The sequence below is a fragment of the Manihot esculenta genome, chromosome 10 (assembly GCF_001659605.2).
Source record: "Manihot esculenta cultivar AM560-2 chromosome 10, M.esculenta_v8, whole genome shotgun sequence".
NCBI lineage: Eukaryota > Viridiplantae > Streptophyta > Magnoliopsida > Malpighiales > Euphorbiaceae > Manihot > Manihot esculenta.
Window position 1 is genome coordinate 30,287,073 of NC_035170.2, and position 20,067 is coordinate 30,307,139.

The 20,067-nt window shown below is 30.7% G+C and overlaps 3 protein-coding genes across 3 annotated transcripts; 2 read left to right on the forward strand and 1 right to left on the reverse strand.

Annotated features, from left to right (window-relative positions):
* Positions 1-975: 975 nt before the first annotated feature.
* LOC110624341 (arogenate dehydratase 3) lies at positions 976-2,263 on the forward strand. The gene is made up of 2 exons (XM_043960740.1): positions 976-1,955; positions 2,209-2,263. The coding sequence occupies exons 1-2, from the start codon at positions 991-993 to the stop codon at positions 2,261-2,263; spliced, it is 1,020 nt and encodes a 339-aa protein (XP_043816675.1). The 5' UTR covers positions 976-990.
* A 4,668-nt stretch (positions 2,264-6,931) lies between these two features.
* On the forward strand, positions 6,932-11,619 carry LOC110624580 (agamous-like MADS-box protein AGL15). Its single transcript, XM_021769778.2, has 8 exons — positions 6,932-7,399; positions 8,575-8,650; positions 9,340-9,404; positions 9,501-9,600; positions 9,766-9,807; positions 10,469-10,510; positions 10,610-10,773; positions 11,286-11,619. The coding sequence occupies exons 1-8, from the start codon at positions 7,218-7,220 to the stop codon at positions 11,371-11,373; spliced, it is 759 nt and encodes a 252-aa protein (XP_021625470.1). The 5' UTR covers positions 6,932-7,217; the 3' UTR covers positions 11,374-11,619.
* Positions 11,620-11,882: 263 nt separating this feature from the next.
* On the reverse strand, positions 11,883-13,085 carry LOC110624579 (protein BPS1, chloroplastic). Its single transcript, XM_021769777.2, has one exon. The coding sequence runs from the start codon at positions 12,843-12,845 to the stop codon at positions 11,955-11,957; it is 891 nt and encodes a 296-aa protein (XP_021625469.1). The 5' UTR covers positions 12,846-13,085; the 3' UTR covers positions 11,883-11,954.
* Positions 13,086-20,067: the final 6,982 nt, after the last annotated feature.

Genomic DNA, 20,067 nt, shown 5'->3' on the forward strand with positions numbered 1-20,067 from the left:
ACAAACCACTTTTTGAAAGCGTCCCTCAATTTACATAAGTGTCTCCATGCCCAACTAGCATCTAAAGGTTTTGTAATCTCCCAAAAACTAAGGTGCTTTAGTTTGTTTCTAGTAATCCACATTGCCCACAGGGAATTCTTACAGCACAATAGATCCCAAATGTGTTTGCCCACAGCAGCTTTATTCTAAGAAATGATTTCTTTTATGCCAAGACCACCCTCACTTTTCAACCTGCATACCTTATCCCAAGCCACAACATTTCTTTTCCCACCCTCTAATGAGCCTTTCCACAAAGAATTTCTTACACCTTCTATCAATCTTTTGTATTACTATATTTGGAAGGATGAAAACACAGCACCAGTAGACATGCATGCTTCTAAAAACAACATTTATCAGTTGTACTCTCATTGCATATGACAAGTGCTTTGTTGTCCAGGTATTGATCTCACGGGTAATTTTCTCAACCAGATTTTGACAATGATCTTTTTACACAAAGGTGAATACTAGAGGTAACTCAAGGTATTTAACTGGTAGAGTTCCTTTTCTAAAGTTTAGCAACTGCAAAAATTTGGTCCTTGGTACCCCTATTTACCCTGGCTAGAAACACAAAACTCTTATCCTCGTTTACTCTCAACCCAGATACCTTTTCGAAGTGTTTCAAAGCATCTATTAGAGCTTTAACAGACCCTACATCCCTATTATTGAATAAAAATAAATCATCAGCAGAACATAGATGATTTAATTTTGGATAAACTATAATTTAGTCCCTCTGATTTAGTGAAATGCAACATTTCGTCCCTCTGTTTTAAAAAACCTTCAATTTAGTCATTGTGATTTTTAAAAACTATGCTATTAATTCCTCCCGTTAGATTTTCAGTTAAATCACCGTTAATTTTAATTAAAAAGACTAAAATACCCATTCTCTCTCTTTCTCCTTCCTCTTCCTCTTCTTCTTCTTCAATTAAGCGCAATAAAGACGTTAGCTTAACCATGCAGGCGATCTCTCCTTCGTCTCCGCTCAAGTCTTTGCTCCTGACTCGGCGTCCACTCGCCCGAGTCACTCCCAAGAAACTCTCTGTTCATTGCATCTATCGTTCAGATCCCATTCATTTCCCCAACGGCATTGGCTCCAGTCGAGCTGACTGGCAAACCTCTTGCGCTATATTAGCTAGCAGAGTTGTCTCTCAAGAGCAACCTACAGACAAATCCAATGGAGATTACGGCATAGATGGTAGCGCCGACCATGTCGCTGCTGTTAATGGTCATAAGACCTCTGTCGACCTTAATTTAGTCCCTCTGAACAAAGGCTCTAGTGAAGATAACAATAAGGCCATGAAGCCTTTAACTATTACAGATCTCTCACCGGCTCCTATGCACGGGTCTCATCTCCGTGTAGCTTATCAGGGAGTTCCTGGGGCATATTCAGAGGCTGCAGCAGGAAAAGCTTATCCGAACTGTGAATCTATTCCTTGCGATCAATTCGAGGTTGCTTTCCAGGTGGTGGAGCTCTGGGTTGCAGATCGTGTGGTTTTACCAGTTGAGAATTCTCTTGGCGGATCAATTCACAGAAATTATGATTTGCTCCTCCGGCATCGCCTACATATCGTCGGCGAAGTACAATTACCGGTCCACCACTGTCTCTTAGCCCTCCCTGGCGTCCGCAAAGAGAACATTACTCAAGTGATCTCTCATCCTCAAGCACTCGCACAGTGCGAGCTAAGTCTCTCTAAACTCGGACTAAATGCCGCCAGGGAGGCAGTAGATGACACAGCTGGAGCTGCACAGCACATAGCAGCCAACAACCTTCGCGACACAGCGGCCATAGCAAGTGCACGGGCGGCGGAGCTGTATGGACTACAGATACTGGCTGACGGAATCCAAGACGACTCAAGCAACGTAACGCGATTCGTGAAAGATCGGGAAGAAGAAGAAGAAGGAGAAGAAGGAGATTGGAAAGGAGAAGAAGAAGAAGAAGAGGAAGAGGGAGGAGAGAATGGGTATTTTAGTCTTTTTAAATAAAATTAACGGTGATTTAATTGAAAATCTAACTGAAGGGACTAATGACATAGTAATGACATAGTTTTTAAAAATCACAGTGACTAAATTGAAGGTTTTTTAAAACAGAGGGACAAAAGGTTGCATTTCACTAAACTAGAGGGACTAAATTATAGTTTATCCTTTAATTTTATATCCTTACAACCCTTATAGAACTTATAAGCTGTCGGCATCAACTCTGCAAGGTATCTTGATAAGTGTTCCATAGTTAAAACAAAAAGCAAAGGAGACATAGAGTCCCCTTGTCTTAACCCTTTTTGATTTGGAAAGAACTCCTCCAACCTGCCAATTGATTAGAATAGTGAACCAAGTAGTCCTGACACATCTCATCACCCAGTTTATGATTCTGCTAAGGAAGTTCAATCCCAACTTCAATAAAATCCCAAAGAATAAAATCATATGCTTTCCTCAAGTCGACTTTCATCGCACAACAAGGAGCTCCTGTTCTTCTGTGCTAGTTCCTTACAAGTTCATGGCTTAACAAAATGTTATCAATGATTATCTTGCCATGAATAAAGGCCGATTGTGCAGGACTAATGATTCTCTTTAAAATCACACCCATTCTCTTAGTAAGGATCTTGGTAATTATCTTATAGAGAATAGAGCAGCAAGCTATAGGTCTATAGTCAGTGAGTCCAACTGGGTTTTGTGACTTTGGAATAATAGTCAATATAGTGATGTTGAATTGCTTTAAGAGCACTCCAGTCTCAAAAAATTCGTTAACTGCTACAATAACTTCTCTTCCTACAATATTAAGCTTGCTTTATTTCCTCATCATCAACCTCTCAACATAACTCCACAGCCTCTTCCTCTTTCACTATAGGGCCCCTTCTAATAATATTCATCATAGCATGTTGCCTGTCATGACTAGTGGTGCCTAGCAGATCTTTATAATACTCCACTTATATTGTTTGGGTTAGTCATAACAACCCCATCAGAGTCAACCAAGCTTGTTATTTTATTCCTGCCCATGTGAATTTTAATAGAGTTATGAAAAATTTGGTATTGGCATCTCCCAGCTGAATCCACATAACCCTTAACTTTGCCTGTAGAAGTCTTCTTCCTATTTCAACAGCTTCCTGAAATGCCCCATGACTGCCCTTTCTTCTTACAATAAAAGCTCATTCAAAGGATTAGATTGCAGGCTAGCTTGTAGGCTAGTTAGCATACATCTACAATCATCAACTCTTTTTGAGATGTCGAAAAATTCCCTCTTATTCAGCTTCTTTAATTCCCCTTTTAGCAGCTTCAATTTTTTTCCACAATCTAAACATATTACTACCATTTATATTACGGTGCCAAACCTCCCTAATAATCCCAAAGAAACTTGGATGGGACATCCACATATTGAAAAATCTGAATGGTACATTCCTCTCCACGTTATCCATACGAACGTTCACTATATTAGGAGAGTGATCAGATAATCCTGCAGGAAGAGCTTCAAATTCAGATAGGGTGTATAAATCTAACCAGACAATATTTACAAAACACATGTCTAGTCTCCTCCAAATTCTACTATCTTCTAACTGGTTATTAGTCCATGTAAAATAACACCCTTTAGATCTCAATTCCACAAGATCAGCTCCAGTCACATATTCACCAAAATCATGAAATCCACCTCCATCCTCCCAGTGATCTCTCCTGGTTATACATAATGGTATTGAAGTCCCCTGAATAATCCAAGGGCCCTTTATATTGTCTAAAATTTTCATGATTGTTTCCCATAACACCTCACTGACCAGTAAAAAAATTGCCCATCCAAAGTAACATTGTAGTGAATAATATGGTCATCTTCCTTAATCTGAATTTTTGTAACCAGTGAAGATGGAAGGATAAGGATTTCATTGATGTAAAGAGAAAAGATAAAACACAAGTGATAACATCACTGACACTAAATTTCCTAGCACAAAAAACTGGGTTGCTTTCGCCTAGTGAAAGAGTAGATTGAGATAGATTTTCGCGGTTCGGTTTGATCATAAACGGAGCTGAAAATAGTTTGGATCAAATTGGAATCGAACCGATTAAAAGGTTTCGATTCTTGGAACGAGAATGTAATCCTTTGGTATGAGACTTTGTTTCAGGCTTCTTTTCATTAAGTTAGAACCGGGAGTGGTTGGTTTGAATTTTTTTTTTCTTTCTTAAATTTATATGGATTTGATTTTCCTTGATTTTTAATTATGGTAAAAATTTAATAACATAATAATGATGAATCTCGATAAAATCATTATACGTGTACAAGAGAAATAGAGATGTTTTTTACACCTGTCTTCCGGTCTAATCAAGCAGTGTGTAAAGATTAGTCTCCAATACCTCTGACTTTACTAATGTCCAAAAGAAGCAGGCCGATCTCATTAATACCTAGAATATGTAGACCGACTTCTTCAAAATGCACAGGGTCTCGTTAGGGTTAGAATTGCATGTGCGGTATGACTAATAAATATGACGTGTGTGATGGACATGTTATGATCAAACGGCTCAACATTTATTAACTGACTAGCCACCTAACACATTTGTCAAGTGACGTTGTCATCCAATCTGATAGAATATTTGCCAAATTAATATGATCAAGGTATAAATATTCCTAGACCAACCACATTAAGGAACAAATTTTCAACTTTACCGATTCACTAAACACAAAGACTCATTTTCTAACCCTAACATTCTCAAACCATAACTAAGATCTATTAACTCTCAACTACTCAATCAAATTTATTAATTTCTATGTGAATCAAACTCTTGCACACGTGTTCACATCTCTTTATTTCACCGAATCTCATACTATTAAAATTAAAATTAAAATGAAATCATAAATTGTAACGGTTTTAAATCGGAATCTCTTCAAACTAAAGCTAGTTCAAATTAACGAACTGACAACTTTGGCTCGAAACCGGACAAAAAACTACTCATGGTCAAGTTTACTTCATAGTAGGGAAGCATTTACTACTCTCTTCTAAATAACAAGCATACCTTTTGTTGGTTTCTATTTTATATCTTTGCTAAATCTATGTAAGATTAACCATATTAGGACCATAACTAGAAAAAGTTGTCTCATTCCATTACATTATAAATAGTAGCCTAAGATCATTTATGTAATGCTTATGTAAATTGATCCATGTAGTTTTATTCATTTATTTATGTAATAGTAAGATTTAACTACGTGCTTGTTATGAAATTTATAACATTAAGTGCTTGTTATGAAATTAGTCTTTCACTTATTTTTTTTGTAATTATAAGTATTATTTTGTTCATATCGAATTGATTTACTAAAAAAGATAATACTCTCAACAAACATTTGCTCTATTTATAAAAATTAAATATTTTATTAAAAAAAATATCTAATCACTCGTATCAGTACTCGTAATCTTTCACTGAAATTTTAGTATATGTTACTAATTACCATACCCAGCAAAAGCCACAAAATCTGTTAATCAATTAAAATCCAAGTGAAACGAAAATCCCATTTATGGCAAACTTCAGTTACAAAAGACTCCTCTAACCATTCCTCCAAAACTGCAAGAAATATTAAAATTACAATACTGCCACTATCCTGCTCTATATATGGCAGTGGCCATTACCAAATGTGGCAATAAATGTTATACAACACCTACCATTTGGGTCCACAAAGGCTTATTAGACAGACACCAAGGTAACCCTAGAAATAGCAAATGGAAATGAATTGAGTAATAAAATTTTACTCTCTAAATTTGGCAGTAGATTTGCTAAATGTGGTAAATCATAAATAACAAACAAGAGTAAAACTTTGGCAAACAAGGCAATTAACCATAGAAATCCATATTGCCCATATGATTCAGAGTCTCTAGTATACTTGCTCCTCACTCATGAGAAATGGATTTCAACTTTTGCGATTCGAGAAAAAAAATTAATATTTTATTAATTAAAATATGCATACATGTTATATATTAATTAGGAGTGAGTAGTATTCGGTTTAAATAAAAAAAATTGATCGAATCGAATTAATTTAAAAATTCGATTTAATTTTTTATTTATTTCGGTTCGATTTAATTTTTAATTTTAATTATTTTAGTTCGATTCGATTTTAATTAAAAAAAATTAAAAAATTAAATTGAATCGATTAATGATAAATAAGATATTATTTTCAATAATATAGAGATATTAGATCATATTAAAATTAAAATATTTCAATTAAATTTTTAAATATTAAAAACAAAGGGTAAGAAATAAAAAAATTTATTAAAAATTTAAATCGATCGGATCAAATAGAATTAGACTGGTTCAATTCAATTTAATTTCTGATCAAAATCAAATATGTTTGATTTTTATAAATACTAAAATTTTAATTTTTAATTTATTTAATTCGATTTGATTGCGTACATAAAATCGAATTAATCAAATACTCAATCAAATTAACCGAATACTCACTCTAATATCACCGATGCTAACCCTAATATGACTGTATTATTGAATTTATCTACGTTATTAAAAAAATCAGTATCTTGACCAAACCGCAAAAAGGCATATAAATCAATTTTCTTTTATTGAAAAAAAATGAAAAATAAGGCTAAATTGGAAAATAAGTAGAAAACAAAATAAATGAGTTTCTCCAAAGACCTTTTAGACCAAAAACAAAGAGGATGACCTTCCACTCTTCTTCCTTCTTTCTTTCCCATCTCTAAAACAAGAAAATAACACACAAATTACTAAAATAGGATACTAAATTTAGCAAATAAATAAATAAAAAGGAGTTTGAAACAATGAAACCTCCTAAAAAGGGACCCACTAAGAGCCCCACTAAAGAACAAAAGAGTATTTGTGGGTCCTACAAAAATAGACCTCATTAGCACCTAACCACTCCAAATGTGGCAAAAGAATCATGCAGCACACTCTAATTAGTATACAGAGCCATGCAAACTTGCCGTTTCCAGCCCCTCTATCTCTCGCCATTTGTGTCGAAAAAAAAAAAACGCTCTCTTTCTCTTTAACCCATTTATCTTCTCCTCTCTCTATATTTAGCAACCCCAAATAAGGGCTTCTTCTTTTCTCTCTAATCTATCTAGAGAAAGGAAGAAGAAAGATCTTTGCTTGTTTTAAAGATTTGAAATTGAGTTTTGAAAGGATCATGTAAATTTCCCCCCTTTTGTTGGTTTTGATCAGTGGGGTATTTTTGCTTTTGAGGAGGAGAAATGGGTAGAGGGAAGATTGAGATTAAGAGGATTGAAAATTCAAATAGCAGGCAAGTCACATTCTCTAAAAGAAGAACTGGGTTGCTTAAAAAGGCTCAAGAACTTGCCATTCTCTGTGATGCTGAAGTTGCTGTTATTATCTTCTCCAACACTGGCAAGCTCTTTGAGTTCTCCAGCTCTGGGTATGAGTAGTGTTTTTCTTTTCTTTTCTTTTCTTCTTTTCCCTCCTTTTTCTGTTCATTCCTTCCTAAGATTGCTGCTCAAAGGGAAAAAATGTTTTTGGGTAGAATTTTATTTTATTCTTATAGAGTTTTTCCTAGTGATTGCATGTGTAAAATTTAATGGTTGGTCTGGTTTTTCTGGTAAATTTTCATGTTCAAATGGACTTTTTTGTCATTTTATTCTAAAGTTCACTAATCTTGTTGTGTTTTTCTTTTTAAAGGTTTATTTTTTCTAAGTCTCTGTATCATTGCATGCGATTCTTTTTACTGTGTTTTGATTATATCTGAATTAGCTAGTTGTTTATTCAGTTATTACTTTATGTATGATTCACTAAATTTATCCGATTTCACCCTCCCCCTCAATGACTGTTGCAACTTTTTTTTAATCAGATATATTGAAGGGTGTCTTACATTTTGGAATTTCACTGGATTTTTTCCAAACTTAATTTTAGCTATGTTTGTAACAGGCTGTGGTGTGCTTGATGTTTTCTTTTCATTTCACTTTGATGCATGTGTGGGATTGCACTCATCTTTTATCTTCTGAGATAATACTTATCAACTTGTTATGTTTGATTGATATGTGTTAGAGGTCCTCTGTTCTTTATGATCTTTTATTTCTTGTGGAAGTTTTCAATGTTGTTAGACTAGTAATCAATGGACTTCTGTTAGTTCTTATGATTCCTCCTTCTTCCTTATCTATTTGCTAGGTTGGGTTTTTTACAGTAGCCATTATTAACTGCTGCTCTGTTTACTTGGGAGAGTTTTGAGGAAATGGGAATGGAAGAAATGATGAATTGTAGGTTGAAAGACAATCATCTAGGCTGGGGTTCATGTCCTTTCATGGAATTAAGGATGAAGAGAAAACCCACATATTCTGAAGACAACTAGGTATTTCAAAATAGCAAAAATGAGAAGATTAGATTCTTGGGGAAAGAGTACCTAGTACTATTTAATTTGTTATGAGGAAGTGAGGAATCACTGGACCAAGAGAGAATTGAAACCACTTTAGAGAATGTTGAGCCCCAAGTGATTATTGATATTGCAGCACAGAAAAAAAAAATGGGGAAGACTAAAAAATTTGCATTCCTTTAAAGATACTAACATGTGCTTATTCGCTCTTACTTATGTTTTCACAGCATGAAGAGAACTCTTTCAAGATACAAGAAGTGCCTAGATTCCACAGAGCCAGCCAGAGTAGAACACAAGGCTGAGGTATCCCTTAATTCATGTTTGCACTAACAAAATCTGTTCTTTGTGAGCTTGTGCATACAAGTGTCCTGCATTGTTATCTACTATTATGTATTTCTGCAAAAGATAATTTGGAATAACATTTTGTACTTTAACATCAATAGTATTTTTATTTAAAGGTGCCTTCAGCTACGTGTTCCCCTTCTCCCTTTCTTTAATGCTGTTATCAATACGCCCTTGGAAATACAAAATGTAGCTTTGGTTTTGTAAGAAGCTTTCATTTTACATAATGAAATTGCCTGAAAAAATGTGTAGCTTCCCACATGTAGGAACTGAATTTCTTCCATTTGTGTCTTACCTTACTTTGTTTTCCCACTTCCATCTTCAGAATGTGAAACAAATTGTCTGTGTTTGTTTGTTAAGTGTAAAAGCAGCATATAAGGGGGAAAAGAGATAAGGCTCAGTAACAGAAATAAGTTTTGGAATGTTCTCATGCAGGATTTAATGGGAAACACTTCCAAGTTGCAAAGCAGTAAATTTATATAATTCAGTTAAATGTCCTAAGGAGGAGAATTAGAAGACAATTTATTAAATTACACTTTGCTTGTTTGGCCCTTATTACTATTAGCATTTTTGAGAACAATCTACACATATATTACATGGTCTGTTGAACAATCCATCACATATATTTCAAATTGATGTTTCCTCTTCAGAAACAAGATTCAAAGGAGGTGGACAATCTTAAAGAGGAAATTGTTAAGCTACAGGCAAAACAGCTGTATGTGTTCTCTAGATTATTTTGTTGCCCTTTAACAATAATTTGGGATAATTCTAGACCTTATTTTGTGTTTATACATGATTCTGTTTCCTATAGGATGCTTTTAGGCCATGACCTGACTGGCTTGAGTTTGAAAGAGTTGCAACATCTGGAGCAGCAATTGAATGAAGGGTTATTATGTGTGAAAGAGAAAAAGGTTTTCTCAATATTTTTGTTAATTTCGTTTGCTTGTCCGAGTTCTATCATATGAAGCAAAAGCAGCATATTATGGTTAAGTAGTTTTGCATTTCACGAACCGCAGCATATTATGGTTAAGTAGTTTTGCATTTCACGAACCTTAATAGAAGTTCTATCCTTTCAGGAGCATTTACTGATGGAACAGCTAGAGCAATCCAGAGTACAGGTAATTTGAACCCTAAAAATAATTAAAAAAAATTATTTCTTAGTCCCTATAGTATGGAAAAACTTACTAGTTGGTCCCTCAATTTTAAAAAATGCATTAAAACGTCTCTAACATTTTAAAAAGTCTATTATTTAGTCTTTCCGTTAGTTTTAGTCGTTAAGTATAGTAAAAAAATCTAAAATACCCCTGAAACTGAGGGATTAATTAGTAAACTTTTTAAAAACTTGAGGGACTAACTAATAAGTTTTTCAAAACCATAGGGACTAAGTAGTAAAATATTTAACTGCAAAATTACCAGAGGAACTAAATAACAGACTTTTTAAAACATCAGGAATATTTTAATATATTTTTCAAAATCGAGAGACTAACTAGTAAGTTTTTCGACACCAGAGGGACTAAGTAGTAATTTTTTCAAAATAATTTGTATTCACATGAAACAATTCTCCTGGGCAATGAACATTACAATAAACCTTCCTTTTGAATAATGGAAACATTTTGGTTGAGCAAATGAGGATAACATTTGAACTCTGTTGATTTTGGTTGTAAAATTTGAAAGGTATCTTGCAGTCAAGACATGGCCTAGTTGAATGTTATCAGTTTCTGCTTGCACAAAAGAAATTATAACCTTCTTTTGACCAGTTATTCAATTTATTGTTATCAGGAACAGCGGGCTATGCTGGAGAATGAAACTTTGCGCAGACAGGTAAATTGTACTTTTCTATGGTAATGGGTCGCTTACATTTTCTTTGAGGAATATCTCACGTATAATGCTGTTTAAATTTTTGCTTCTTGTGTATTGAAGGTAGAGGAGCTTCGATGCTTCTTCCCATCAACTGATCACTCAGTCCCTACTTATCATGAGTACTATTCAATGGAGAGGAAGCATTCTCTTGGTTCTGCTAGTGCGGACATAGCCTGCAATTGCTCAACTGAGAAAGGAGATTCAGATACTACCTTGCATTTGGGGTATGCTACTGGTCTTATGTTACTCGACCCTTCAGCTGATTAGTAAACTCTACAGCATATTGTTCGTTGTACTTGAGGGTGACTTTAAATTTTGCCAATTGCCAATAGCTCAGTGACATATGCGTTGGTTATACCTAACTATGATTTCTAAGTAAAATTTTGGTTTTCATGGTTGCAAATTTTCCCACATAAGCCTGTTAAAATCGCCATTGCATCATGAAATCTCGGAACCTGGTATTGAGTTTCATTTCATACTCTTGCTCTTTGTTTCTTCAGCATCTAAATTCAATTGTGAAGCTTTATATAAAGCTGAAAACCAAGTATAATTTTTCACTATTTTGTTTCTCTAGAAAGATGGCTTTCTTTCGTGTATGCTTTCAAATACCAGTTTATGAAAAGTTCTTTTCTGTTCTTTCTTCCGCCAGAATATGAATTCATTTGATCTCAAACAAACGTCTCTTATCATATTGTGCATTGTTTTATCACATCTCATATATAGCTTTGTCTCTCAGGTTGCCAACTGATAGGTACCGGAAGAGGAAGGCACCAGAGGGAGAAAGCCATTCCAATGATTCAGGAAGCCAATTAGTCCTGCTGTGACACTTTTCTTGGTGGCATGTTCTCCTTTACTGTTAATATAAACAGGTAGAGTCGGTTCTAGCAGTTTCTGCAGGCGTCGGTTTAGCCAACGAATGAAAAACCTTCAAAGTTGTAGTTAGTTTTCCTTCGGTTGTAGATGTTTCAAATGTAGGAGAAACAACTGAAAGTTTTCAGGTGACAGATGGAAACAAGTAGCTACTCTACTGTTACCCATTCTGAGTAATGGCATACAGATCTTTTTCTTCTTGTTTTTTAGGTTTTTTTTTTTTTTTTCACCTGTGACAAGAATCAGTAACTAGGAAGCACTTCAGCTTCCATATGATGTCTCAGAGAGAAAAACAAATCTGGTTTTTTTAAGCATCTCTTAACTTGCTCAGTTGTTCTAAATTTAACTTTGTGAATGAGGTCAGGACCAGGTAAATTTTCTCTGATATTTCACCAATTTGAAGCTGACTAATGAAATTTTTGTATCATTAAATTGGCTTTGCAGTCATTTGCAAATGCTCCTGTAATGAAAAAGCTGCAGTATACAATCTATTCAGAGTTTAACAAATCAAAACTAGAAACCTATGATCTTGTTCTTATGGTTTCTGAGTCCGAATACCATTAAGCAATTCATTTCTTGCAGCCAATAACTCGGAGAAGAGACAGTTCACTTCCTTCCCTAATCCATCCAGCAACTTCTCAAACTCCTCCAATTTTCTCTGCATCTCCTCTGCTGCATCACTGCTGTGTTTTCCGGCTATGGCTGCCTCAAGGCAGTCAGCTGAATCTTTTAGCTCTATGACCTCCTTCAGAACACATCTTTTCTCCATTAGAATTCCATAAATCATTGAATCCAAATTGATCAAAGCAGGGTTTGATAATGCCCCAGCTGATCTTCTCATCTTCAAATAAGCCCTATCATCACCACACAATCCTGCCAAAACCACACTGCACACCCAGAATCCTGTGCTCCTTAATTCCATCAAAGCTTGTTGGACAACCTTTTCCTTGTCTGAGCAAGATCTTCCTTTGTCATCTTCTTTGTTTTCTTGAACTCCGAACTCTTTTCTGAAACTCTTGAACTCGATCATCTTCAGACGCTTCATCGCCAACGAAGGTGAACTTTCCACAAGGCTCAGAGCAAGAGATAAAGAAAGCCGAGCATGTCCAAAATGAGAAAGAGCAGAGGTAAAGGAGTTGAGAATATCCAGCGAGTTTAGACTATAGTTTAGATATTCTTCCATTGTCTTGGCCTTCCATTTACTCACAGGGTAATCAATCTCCACAACTAGCTTTGTAAAAGCTTTGTTGATCATGGGCAGCACCTGAAAACATTTCTGAATCCATTCCAGGGTCAGGGTTTCCAATCCAGGAGCTTTCGAATTAAATAACAATTGATGGGTCATACAAAGCGAAACATCATATCGAAACGCCTGTAGAGAAGCTGATAAGGATTTAGGCTGCTGCCTTTCTACCAAGAGTACCATTGAGGACTCAATGCAAAAAGGGAGGCTTGAAGATCAGGTTCTTGATTGGAAGATTGGTATTTATACACAAGTTATGAATTTTTTTTTGAAAGTTTTTTATTTTATAGCTAAATAGAAAAAACTAAAAGAACAAAATGGGAAGTGGGATTTGAATATTGAAAACAAACGGTAGGAATCAAAGTGTTTTTAATTTGATTTTTCATTTAAACACGTTATGTTACCAAAGAGTTTAAAATGAGGTCACTAATGGCTAAAGCCACACGTCTTTGGCAACCATGTTCACTCGGGGGATTTTCCTTTGCAAGCAAGAAAAGAAAAGAAAAGAAAAGAAAGGAAAAGGAAGGAAAGTGACTATAGAAGGAAAGAGGAGCTTTCATGTTTTTAATATTTATTGCAAAAGATGGAGAAAGTTTTTGAGTTTCTTGTTGAACAAAGATGAATTTAATTTGAGTATTTTTCATTAATAAATAATAGATTTTTTTTTAATCGATAATTGAAAATTAAGGGAGTAGAATTTGATATCTTCCAAATTTATTTAGATATATTTACTATCGAATTAAGTATGTGAATTAAGTATGTGAGTGTATTAATAAATAATAAATTATTTATTAAATATTAAAAATTATTAAATGGTTGAAATTTGAGAAGAGAAGGCACAACCATGTGTTTTAATTCAATCATATAGAAATTATGATTTTTCAAATTTAATGTTTGTTTTTAACTAAAAATAATAATTTACATGTCAAAAATATCTTTTTTTTTTAAAAACATGAAATTATTAATCTCTGTTTGGATATTTTATTGTTATTTTCCCATGAATTATGATCAACCTTTTATGCTGGTGAGTGTAGTTTTGCTGAATTTTATAGATAAATCTTTTAAAAGTATAGTTAAATTTTTTATAATTAAAATATAAAAAAATAATTATTTAATTCATCAAATTCAATGAAATTTACTAATCTATTGATTTAAAAAATTTATTAAAATATTTTTGAGATATTATAAAAAATCTATGTTCAGCCTTTTATTAAATGTTCTACATTTAAAAATAAAATCTATTAATTTATCTCTTAATTTTATAAAAATTAAATTAATTTAAATATGGATTAAAATATAAAATGTACGTGATTTTTATTATGAATTTTTAATAAAAAGATTTAAACTAATAATATATCAATAAAAAATATTTCCTTGGATTTAATTTTTCTGAATTCAGTACACAGTAGTTAATTGAATTCAAAAGAAAAATTCATGAAATTATTTTTTTGAAAAAAAAACTATATAATCTTTGAAATTCGACAGATACTGCAACTTAATTTACTATATAATTTATAAAATTTTATTAAAATAAATATTTTAATAATAAAATAAAATCTCATAAACTAAATTATTTTTTATTAAAAAATAGGATTAAGTTATGTAAAGTATCTAAAAATTAAAGAGAATTATGGAGTTAAGTATAGACCAAATATCGGTAAAAATTGCCTTAGCAACCACGGCAACCATTAATAAAGAACTCCGTGTGTTAATCACACACGTGTACACGTGTAATCTAGTAGACTATGATGGTTTTTTTAACTAAAATTATAAAATAGAATAAACATTCATTCCATTTATTTACAGATAATTAGACTGAGTGGTATTTGGTTTGATTTAAAAAAATAAATTAAATTGAATTAATTTAAAATTTTAATTTAAATTTTTATTTATTTTGATTTGATTTAATTTTTAATTTAAAAAATTTTAATTATTTCAGTCCAATTCAATTTTAATTATAAAAAATTAAAAAAATTAAATTGAATCGATTAGTGATAATAATATATTATTTTCAATAATATAAAAATTAAATCATATTAAATTTAAAACATTCTAATTAAATTTTAAAATATTAAAAATAAAATATAAAAAATAAAAATTTATATCGATCAAATTGAATCGAACCAAATCATATCGATTCTGTTCATTTCGATTTCTGATCAAAATCGATTCGATTTAATTTTTATAAATTTTAAAATTTTAATTTTTAATTTATTTAATTCAATTTGATTTTAAACCGACTAAATAATCGTACGAGAATAATCTATTTTTAAAAAATATTTTTTTAAAAAATATGTTTTACAAAAAATATTAAAATAGTTTATTTGAACTTTAAAAAATAAAATATATTAATTTATATATGAATATAATAATAAAATTCTTTAAAAAAGAGGAATTTATTTTTCTTTTCATCAGTAAAATTAATAAATACTCTAAATAATAAAAAATGCAGAAAAAATATTTTTTTGAAAAAAATGAATGTTTTTTTTTAATGTTGTTACAATTCTTTGCATTCCTATTTAATTTATTAAAATAATAAGAGGAAAAATGTTTGCTTTCAAGCTTCTTATAGACAGTCTCTAAATAAGGAATTATAATTAAAAAAATTAGATTCACTCTCATCTTCTTCACTAATTATATGCTTATATCTATAAACTTTGACAATAAAAAATTAATCCAATTTAATATTTTTTTTTATTCCTTCACAATTCTTGCAAGCCAACTTTTTCTTATGATACATATAATTAATTTGAGATTAAGGCATAATTTTTCTTGTAATAATTAATGAGAATGCCCATAAAATTATTTATAAAATCATAACAAAATTACCTATTAAAAAAATTAAAGTCTTCTATCCATAATAAAATTAAGAATGTATTTGAAAATAGCAACGGAATTTTAGCATATTTATTAATTTAGTTAATCCTTTAAAATTCTCAAAAATCTTGATTTTGAAACACAATCACATGGGCTGGATACAAAGATTTTGAACTAACCAAAATAGATGGGTTAGTGGGCCTAAAGCTCTGCTCTTTCCATTGAACTCTAAAAACTAAAAAGATCATGACTTTAGGATCTATTTAGTAACAAAATTTTAGTATTTGAAAAAATTGAATCGAATTGGTTTTGAATAGAAATTGATTTGAATCGAATTAATCTGATTTATTTTGATTCAATTCGAATTGATTGGTTGGAGTTTTTAATGAATTTTTTTATTTTTTCACTTTATTTTTAATATTTTAAAATTTAATTGAAATATTTCAATATTAATTATAATCTAATCGTTATATTATCAAAAATAATATATTATTATTATTAATTAGTTTAGTTTAATTTTATCGATTTTTTATTAAAATCAAATCGAAATAATCAAATTTTTAAAATAAAAATCAAACTAAAATAATAAAAAATTAAACTAAAATTTTAAATTAATTCAGTTGGATCGATTTTTATTTTTAAATTTTTTTATTAGAAAATATGATGATCCTAATTAAAAATATAAATTTTTGGATTTTTTTGTTAGGTGCATAAAATAATTTTTCATATTTTGGTTTATCTAGTAATTTTTTTATACATGAATTAGATTCTTTGAATTATTCACTCAATTTTATTTTATTCTCAAACTTATTTGTCTCAATCTAACAAAAACCATCTTTAGAGTAGGTCAAACACAAAATTTTATTTTATTTTATTTTAATATGATTACATCAATTTAATGAAAAAATAATTAATATTTATTTTAGTTGTATTTAAAATAATAATTTTTTTAAGGATGAAATTAGATTAAGGGAATCAAGACCCACAACACTAAATACCAATTACTAGCTAAACTAGACTGCTCATGTTCTTCTTCTATTTGTATGTTGTTGGTTGCTAATTTGTACTTGCCATATTCCATTTTTAGAAATATTTTATTTATTACCAAACAATGTGTGTGCACACAAATCCAACAACATACATAAAAGCAATTTGATCAATTAAAAAATGTTTCAAAGATTGGATTTAATAAATAATTTTTTTTATTTATACTTATTATAAACTGATATTTATTTTTAAAAGGTAAAATGGGATGCCACGTATTTCTTCTCTATTAATCAGAATACTTAAGTTCGAATTTGTTCGAATTTTAAGTATGGAGTACCTTTAAAAATTTGAAGGGAACGCTTTTCTCCTTTAATAGACATGCTCAATGCGAATTCAAATTAATCGAATCAGTGGATATATATCATAATTAATAGATGAAATGCTCCAATCTCATATCTTTTAAAAATGGAAGAAAATCAACAAAATCACCCTTTTAAAATGTATTAATAAAATTTATTAAAATTTGAAGGGAACGCTTTTCTCCTTTAATAGACATGTTCAATGCGAATTCAAATTAATCGAATCAGTGGATATATATCATAATTAATAAATGAAATGCTCCAATCTCATATTTTTTAAAAATGGAAGAAAATCAATAAAATCACCCTTTTAAAATGTATTAATAAAATTTAATTTAGTTGATAGAATATATAATCCATGAAACAATGTATAAATATATATAAATTAAAAATAATTGCTATTAGATGCCTAAATTTTTTTTAAAAAAAAAAACTTTATAATTCATCGTTATTTTAAAATAACTCTAGGTAAATTTACTATTTACTCTCAGATTATTGCCATTATTAATAAATTAGTCATTGTATTTTTAAAAAACTATTAAAACGTATCAATAAAATTGTTATTCTATCATTTTTTCCTTTAAAAATAGATAAAGAATGAGGAAGAAAATTTTTAAAACTTAATTTACCCTCAATAAACCTTATTTATTTAGTCCTTAGAAATTCATTATTAATAGGTCAGTTTCTACATTTTTAAAATCCTATTAAAACGTTATTATCTTTTTTCTCTCAACGAAAATAATTCCTCCTCAAAAGGAAGAATAATCGAAGAAGAATAACCGAATAAGAAAAGAATAATTTGGTCTTTTATTATATTTTTAACCGTAAAAATAGACGGAATTCAATGGAAGAATTATTTTGTTGATGGAGAAAAAAGGTAAAAATATTTTAATATTCTCTCAAAATCAAAGAGATTTACTTATTAATAATGATAATACTCAATAATACTCCAAAATTAAATAATAAATCTTTCATAACTTTATTACAATATTTTTATATTTTATAAAATTGAATTATTTAATCTTTCTGTCAAATAAACAATTAATTAATTTATTTTAGTTTCAGTTAAAGAACTAAATAATAAAGTATATAATTAAAATTATATGGACTAAATAATATTAATATTCAAAAACTGACAAACTATTTTTCAGATAGAAAAATCAAAGAGTTAGAGTTTAAAAAGTAATTGAATGATTTTAAACTGTGAATAAATTAGTAATTTTTCAATAATTTAGGGACTCAAAAATAATTTACCTAAAAAGTAATATAAGCAATTTGATTGGGAATAAAATTAATTTATGATTAGGTTGGAGTTTATATTAAATAAGATCAAAATATTCTTTATAATGTCATTGATTACGTTTGTTGATGCTTAATTGCTGCCATTCATTACCAATATTATCTTTCATTTGCTTTCAATTCACACGGCTGCACACTAACGGATAAAATATTTTCAATCAATATTTACTCTATTTATAAGAATAAAATTTTTAAATTTATTTAAAAAATAAAAAAATCAAATCAATCATCTTAATATTTATTAATAATTTTAAAAATAATTTAATAATATAAATTATTTAATTTTTAAATAAAACATTATGAGTGAAGGATATTTTATGAAAAATGTATAAAATTTATTTATTTTAACTACATTAATTACATTTCCTAATCTTATGTAAAAATAAAAATAGACATTTTTAGATGAAAAGGGTGAAATTTGTTAAACTTATTTTTATAAATAAAAATAAATTTACTCACTATATTCTATAAAAATAAATTTAATAATTATTTTCTCAAGTTCTAAAATTTAATCACTTCTAATTTCTCAAAAAGTAATAATATGCTGATAATTATTAAAATTTTAGCTTCTCGTCACTGATTATTTTTTTGTGATGAAATTATTGCATTTTAATAATTGCGTTCTTATGTATTGTTTACATATTATTCAAACTCTTTAATTTTCACATTTAAATTGATGATCTGAGATCCAATAGAATAGGATTTTACAAGGGTTTTTGTATTGAAGAATAAAACTTGGCCTATCTCTCTAGAGGGGTATCCCTTTTATCCTTTTCTTCCTGCTGGCTGGTGACGTATAACGGCTCTCCCATGATTGGACCACGCGTCTCTGCCATACAGATATGGGCGTACGAGGATATCAGGCGCCTGCTCCATGCGTAACGGCCTCTGATTCTCCCCCGTACGTACACTTGAGCGGATCTGCCAGGCTGTACGACGAGTCTCGTTCTGGATTCTGGACTGGGCCGAGAGCTGGGCTGGACGCTGAACCCAGGAGGAGAAGGAATCCGTGGGGAGGTTATACGGGCTGGGCCGATCTCGATGGGGAAGAATCTGGTGGAGTCCGGCCTCAGGGGTCTAATGATCCGGGTCTGTTTTACTTGAGAGGGCGTACGGGCCTTCCTTTCATGGGCCGTGGCCGTAATCTAGGCTCAGGATTGGGGGTAGAGAAATCCGGCGGTCATCATAAATATTTTTGATTTGAATTTAATTTTAAATAATTATAAATCTGATTTTAGAATTAATATTTTTGTTAGATAAATTTATCGTAATGCCATTTTAACTGCTTAAAATAAAAATTTATTAAATATGATAATTTTTCAAATTGACGTTGTTTTTTTTTAATAAAATTTTATTAATATAATTAATAATTTTATTTAAAAAAAAAGGCAAATAGAAAAACAAGGAAAGGATAGGTACACCTACCGGTGTTGTTATAGGCCAGCATTTTCTATTTGGAATAGCCATTCCCCACTGTGATTCCTTGATTTGGGACCCATTTTTCAGTTAAAATATCTCTTATAAACCCAATAACTTTTTAATCAAATTACATTTTCAAACAATTTTTTTAAAAATGTTATTTTGCATAGAATGCTTTATATTACAAGTTCGAATTTAATGGAAATTAAAATAGGCAAGGACATTATATTTTTTTTTTCTTTTCTTTTCCGAAAAAAATGGGACAAAGCTCTCCATATCGCTTAGAATTGGGAAATTTGAAAACAATGTAATGAGGTGTGATTAAGAAATGATGAGTCATCGGTTTGGCTTATTCTGATTGGTTGTTGCTTATATGGCTAAACAATGTTCAAATTAGAGGGCCACTGTGTTCTGCGAGGTGCTACAATATGACGTTGACTTTTAGTGGGCCCCACCTGCATGTTCTTTCATCGGATTCATTGTTCTTTGCTGTATGCAAACTTTTTTTTTTTGAAATGTTGCTG

Coding starts and splice junctions, on each gene's coding strand:
- LOC110624579 (XM_021769777.2), bottom strand. CDS start 12,845: ATGGTACTCTTGGTAGAAAGGCAGCAGCCTAAATCCTTATCAGCTTCT.
- LOC110624580 (XM_021769778.2), top strand. CDS start 7,218: ATGGGTAGAGGGAAGATTGAGATTAAGAGGATTGAAAATTCAAATAGC. Junction 9,601..9,765: donor TATGTGTGAAAGAGAAAAAG/GTTTTCTCAATA, acceptor CTATCCTTTCAG/GAGCATTTACTGATGGAACA. Junction 9,808..10,468: donor TAGAGCAATCCAGAGTACAG/GTAATTTGAACC, acceptor TATTGTTATCAG/GAACAGCGGGCTATGCTGGA.
- LOC110624341 (XM_043960740.1), top strand. CDS start 991: ATGCAGGCGATCTCTCCTTCGTCTCCGCTCAAGTCTTTGCTCCTGACT. Junction 1,956..2,208: donor GGAGAAGAAGGAGATTGGAA/AGGAGAAGAAGA, acceptor CAACCCTTATAG/AACTTATAAGCTGTCGGCAT.